The following is a 6,525-nucleotide window of genomic DNA, read 5'->3' on the forward strand; positions in this document are numbered from 1 at the left end:
TTTTAACATCTTTACATATACACCTAGGAAAGAATTTATCCCTCAAATATTGCCTTCTTTGGCCAGTTAGAACGCCTTTCTCATTACAAAGCATAGCTGTTGTTTATTGTTACTAAATCGTATAATCTAGGTATATACTCTATGATAAATAAATATTTCAATATTATTATATTAGTACTACAGGAATTTTAAACGTTCTGTTGTTAATAATTAATACATTTGTACACCCAACCTTATTTTATTCTAAATAATTACTAGGTAAATTTACGCAAAAATATTTCATAAAATGTTAACTTTAAAATATCCACTTATAACTAATGTAATTTTATAAATTATAAAATGATTTAAGTTTATGTCATGAAAATATAGTTGAAATATTTTATAAAAATAAAATATTAAAGTTACTATCTATGTGTAAAATGTTTTAATATTATGTTATTATAGGCAAATATTTATGTATGTACTCGTATTTCTAAGCCAAACATTTTGAAAGATTAATATAATGTGGCTAATTTGTAATTAATATAAATCTATTGTTTTCAGATTTTTTTCTTAACCATGGCTGATCAAAAAAAATCCGTTAATCACATCAACACTGCTCTTAAAATTGATAAAGAAAAGTCCAAGAAAAGTAAGTACACCTATTTCAAATAATTTTTATTGGTATTAATTTAAAAGGGGAACAGTTCCCTAACCTAAGTTATTATTACTTTCCACTATAGTTTCTTCACGTTTTGAATGATAATTATTTTTCAAAGTAATATACTCATTAGTAGTACACACACAAATAATTTGTTATAATTTATATACATTTATCCTATATTGATATGTTATCACTAGAGCTGTGAATTTAATACACAAAAAAAATCTTAATAAATGATAAAAAAAATGTACTTAAAATGCAAAAAATGCAATATAAAATGCCAAAAATTATAACATAAAATACACTTAAGATGATTTTTAATTTAATTTTTATATTTATATTGATAATATAAAATATTTTGCATTTAGTAGGTACATACATAAATATGTGATATTTAAAAAAAAAAAAAAAAATGTTAATTGAATTTGAATTTTGTATGATGCTATTCAGCTGAAAAAATTTTTTTAATTTTTTATATATTTATTTTGTAAATAATTAGGTTTTCAAAGATGTTAATTGACGGAATTTAATTAAAAATACTGAAAATGAACGAAAAAAGGAAAACATGACCTAGAAATGCAAAAATTACCTAAAAAATTAAAAACGTTAAAGAATTCAAAATAAGTTTCTTAAATGAACTAATAAATAATTCAAATTCCGACTATGTACTTACAAAGCTATATGTTTCACAATTATAAAAAAAAAAATGTATTTTTCTACAAATTCACAGCCCTAGTTATCACATATTCCACGACTTATTAAAATGTAAGTAAATAATTAAATGTTAAAATGTTTAATTTAGTTGATAGTGGATTGATACCCAAAGACAAAATATGTATTGATAACAAAACTAAGACAGATGATGGACCATTGCTTGCTGATCAAATTAACAACCAAGTACCTAATGAAAGTAAATAATTACTTCACTTAATTGAATTTGTTTTGTTGATGATATTCATAAATATAATATTTAATTTAGGTACTGACAATCTTGAAGATGGAGAATTAGTTGATAATGTAGAATCTGTTGAAAGTAAGAACACCTTGTAAAATAAGTTTTTATTCATATTATTAGTAGGTATATAAAATTTTTAATTTGTAGGAAATGATAAACATTTACTCAAAAAAAAATCATGTGTCAACAATAAATCTAATTTAGAAAATCAATTACCATCTACTAGTACTGCTGAGAAACATATGTTGCCACGTAGCCTTGGGACATTGGAAAATACTGTAAACAATAGAAAGCGTAACCAAAATCAGAACGAGGTTTCTAATGAAAATATACATTGGACTTTAAAGAGAATTAAAATTGAAGATAATCGTGATAATCTGTTTCGTCATATGTGGAATTATCTTCAACAAGATTTTTCAAAATTTCATGAATGGGTAAACATATTAAATGTGGTTGATTACCACGATATCGTTGATAACGCAAGAATGGCTTACTCTAAATTTTTAGAACTATATCCGCTTTGTTACGGTTATTGGAAGAAATATGCGAATTTTGAAAAAAGGAATAATAATATAAATGAGTTTAAAAAAAATACTAGAAAACGGTTTAAATGCCATACCTGTAAGTGTTGATTTGTGGATTTATTACACGGACTATCTAAAATTGGAAAGTAATAATGAAGACGTTTTTATTCGAAAAGAGTTCGAAAGAAGTTTGAAAATGTGTGGACTTGATTATCATTCTGATCGGTTATGGTTTAATTACATATCATGGGAAATAGAGAAAAACGAAATATTTAATGCAGTCAACATATATTATCGTCTTATTCGTACACCAACTTCAAACTGTTTTAAAAATTTCTTGAAGTTTCAAGAGTTTATATTCAAAAATATACCTGAAAAATATTTAGGTCTTGCAGAATTTAATAAAAGACGAAGCATAATAATTGAATCATTAGAAACAAATCAAAGAAAGTTGTTAGCTTCTGATTCTTTACCACCTGGTGATGATAGTATAAATATAACTGAAAGTACCGACAATAATATTATATCCATTGTAAGGATAAGTTTTATTGAATCGTGGTACAATGTTCACAGTCAAACTATCAAAGAATTTGAAAGTAGGAAAATATTTGAGGAAAATATAGAAAGAACTCACTTTCATGTAAAGAAGTTGAAAATTGATCAGATTTTAAATTGGGAAAAATATATTAAGTTCGAGAAAAAAGCTGGAAACCAAGAACGCATTATTTTCCTCTATGAAAGATGCTTGGTATCGTGTGTTTCACATGAAAAATTTTGGTTAAGTTATCTGGAATACTTATCTTCTATAAATATTGACGTTACTGATTTATTAATTGATGTATTCAAAAGATCATTATTTCACCATCCAAAGTCACTCGATTTAAATTTGAAATATTTTAATTTTTCCGAAAACAAAGGTTGGATAGAAAAAGCTAATGAAACGATAACGAAATTAGGATTACTTTATCCTAATTCAAAGGATGTTACTATTAGAATAATTAATTTAGCTAGAAGAAAGCAAGATGAAACCTTAAAGAGTTTATTTAAACATCATTTGATTTGTTCTCAATCAAAATCTTATTCTAGTTACATTGCGGTGAAATATGCACGTTTCGTTTGGAAACACGATCGTCAGTTAAATCTCGCGTTTAATATTTTAAATGATACCATACGACATAAGAACATCAGCGTAAACGACAATTTTGAGATTTATTTAACGCTTGTTGAATTGAAAATGGAATTAAGTCTAAAAGATTATAAATCGGTTATAAAAACAATTGATGATATAATATCGGCATGTAAGTTACTTAAGGATAAAATTGCATTTTCAAAAAAAAAGGTAGAATACATCGAAGATTATATTCAAGAATACAGATTATTACATTTAGCTAAAATTGAATACAAAAATTTAAAAGATATGAATTATAAAAAAACAGCCATGGAATAATACAATGAAGAAATAATGAAAAATTAGCAAATTCACACCTATATATCTCATAATTTATTAAACACTTCTTTATATTTTTAGCAAGTCCACTGATTTAAAAATACACATTTATAATTTAATGTACCTAGCTTAAAAAGGTTGTCAATGATACATCTTAAGATTTACTCATTATGAATATGTTATTTACAGTCAAAGTGAATAATTCGAACATTCTAACATAAGGAGTGGGGGCATTACATAAAGGCATATCTGAATCTGTTTTTTAATTTAGTTACATTATACGAACATTGTATATAATGCCCTGCAATTGTCTGTAAGTAATGCAAATTTTTTATCTATTTAAGTAAACATTTTCTGGAAACGAGTCTATACTATAACTATAGTCTATAACTATTATCGATTACGTTCTCCAACATTGGTATCCAAGTAATTGCGCTGTATTGTAATAGATATATTGTGTTAATTTTAATATCTGTAATAATATATTGAGAATAATAATAATTTACAAGCATAACGATAACGATTAGTTTTCGCTGCACGACAACTTTATCAGAAGGTACCTATGCTGATGATAAACTAAATCGGAACTATAATATAGAATTTAGATTAGTTTAAATTACTCGATTCAACAGATTGGCGTATTTATACAAGTTTTGTCATTTTAAATTTTGTTACGATTATTATTTTTTCAATACTTAAAATTTCATAAAAAATTGATTGTTCTTTTGAGTGAAAAAAATTCAAATAGTGTATATCTGAGTTATGAAATATTATTTTATACTAGCTGATCTTAGGCATGGCGTTGCTTTAGACGAATTAAATATCTATTAAATATACCTCTTCTTAAACTTCGTTAAATTTTAACAGCACAAATAACGCGGTTATTTTACTAAGTTTATAATACAGATTCAAAATAATATTCAATTATAACTAATTTATTTTATGTAAGGGGTGGCAACAGTGCTTATACGGAAAAAATGTTTTTCATGAGCCATATATTATTGTAAAACTCCTTTTTAAAATGTAAAGTATTAAAAAATGGCTTCGATAAATTCACTTTTGGATATAAAATTTCTTATGTATCGAATCTCATTATCACGATTTCGATAGACTTAACTATGAATTATTTACGCATATACAAACATTGTGTTTTATTAGTATAGATTATTACAGTATAATAAATTACTATAGTTTAATTAAAATTACAATATACATCACTTTTTAACATTCATATTATATAAAAATCGGTAATTGTAAATTATTAGTTGATAACAATAACTGTTCTAACTAGGAATATTTTTCGTACAATTTCCCTCTATGTTTTAATCACTTTATACAATGCATGGGCAAATAATTGTTCACATTGTCTATTGAAATATAATATTGTACTAACCACTATGACTGTAACTTTAATTTACATACATATTATCTTTATTTTATAGATAATTGAAGATTTTATTATTAATTATATAACTATACTATATCGTATATACACACATAATAATACTAAGTGCACTAATAAAAATATTACATTTAATTAATAATTTAATATAATCAAACTTTTTAACTTTACATAAATAATATAATAAATTATAGTTTAATTAATGTATAATTAAATCATATGAAATTTGAATATATACCTGTATGCTTTAAGATTAGACCCTAGGAAATACCATACATATTTACTATTATAAGGACATGATGTATCAAATAAAAATTATTTTTAAGTTCCATTAAACACAATTATTTATTTTTTTTTTTTTTTTAATATATTATTTTATTATTTACCAGCATTTATTATTGATAATTTGTAAGTTAATATTTATTAACTTACAAATGATATGTTGATGAAATTTTTATAATTATAATTAATTATTTATGCAATTATATTCCTCTGAATTTTATAGACATAGCATTAATCTTGCACATAATAATTATTTGTGATTTGATTTATTTAAATATAAATAGTATAAAAAACATAGAATTGTTTGTTTACATAAAAATACAGAAGAATTAAATAAGTTTTAGAGTTTGTTAATCAATTAAGATACCTACAGTAAAAATATTTACCGGTAAATATATGTTTAATAAACATAGATTTAAAACGAAAAACTAATAGTTTTAGGCTCTAAGCTGAGCGATAAATGTATTAACTTTATAATGTGGTTTTTTTTTTTATATATATAATTTGAAAACGAATAACAATAAATACTTGAAATTTTCATTTATTTATAAGCTAGTAGACATTTTCATCTTTTATAAATATCGATTAAAAACTTATTTATTGGATAAAAATAGTTAAAAAATTAATATGAAGCTCCTCGAAAGTTGTTCATTTTTCAATTAAAACATATCAAAAATCCATAGTCACCATTTTTTTTTTTTTTTTTTAAGCGATTGAAATAAGAATTTTGACACAATTTATAAAGCTTATGAATTAAATATATTAAATTATTTTGTGGTTAGGTGCCGCCTGTGACTCTGGCTGGCTTAACCAGGTCACCTTCTCTCATCAGTGCATGAGCATCAGTCAAGCTATCGAGTGCATGAGCTCTTCCCAAAACCAACACACGGCATACACACAAGATTCTGCGAGCGACAGCTGGACTTCTTTTTTTATAAGTCAAATCAGAGTTGTTTTTTCTTATTTAAATTTAAGTTTTTCCTAAGTCGTTTCGTAATTTGTGTCATCTTACATTTTTCTCCGAGGAACGTACTTTAAGTATCACTGCAATGAATCAGGTAAAGTACACGTCTAAAATACTTATTGTTAGTACAGGTCCTTTTACTATCTAATTTGCGTAATGACGTGCTTGGTTAAATTCTTGAATACAAGACCTCGAGAACCCTCCGAAAAACAGGAGGAAGGTAATACGTAACACAAGAGCAAGTATATTTAATAATTATTAACACCGGACTTACATCCAAGGCTTGTGTCCCTTGTGTTTGTCCGGCC

At 24.8% G+C, this 6,525-nt stretch overlaps 1 protein-coding gene across 1 annotated transcript; it reads left to right on the forward strand.

Moving 5' to 3' along the window:
- Positions 1–1,792: 1,792 nt before the first annotated feature.
- On the forward strand, positions 1,793–6,092 carry LOC112591410 (pre-mRNA-processing factor 39-like). The gene is given in 3 exon segments (XM_025335218.1): positions 1,793–2,182; positions 2,184–3,461; positions 6,036–6,092. Coding segments are annotated over 3 exon segments (1,677 nt in total). The 5' UTR covers positions 1,793–1,840.
- Positions 6,093–6,525: the final 433 nt, after the last annotated feature.

This window comes from Melanaphis sacchari, unplaced genomic scaffold (genome assembly GCF_002803265.2).
Source record: "Melanaphis sacchari strain LSU unplaced genomic scaffold, SCAv2.0 Contig1344_pilon_pilon, whole genome shotgun sequence".
Lineage (NCBI taxonomy): Eukaryota > Metazoa > Arthropoda > Insecta > Hemiptera > Aphididae > Melanaphis > Melanaphis sacchari.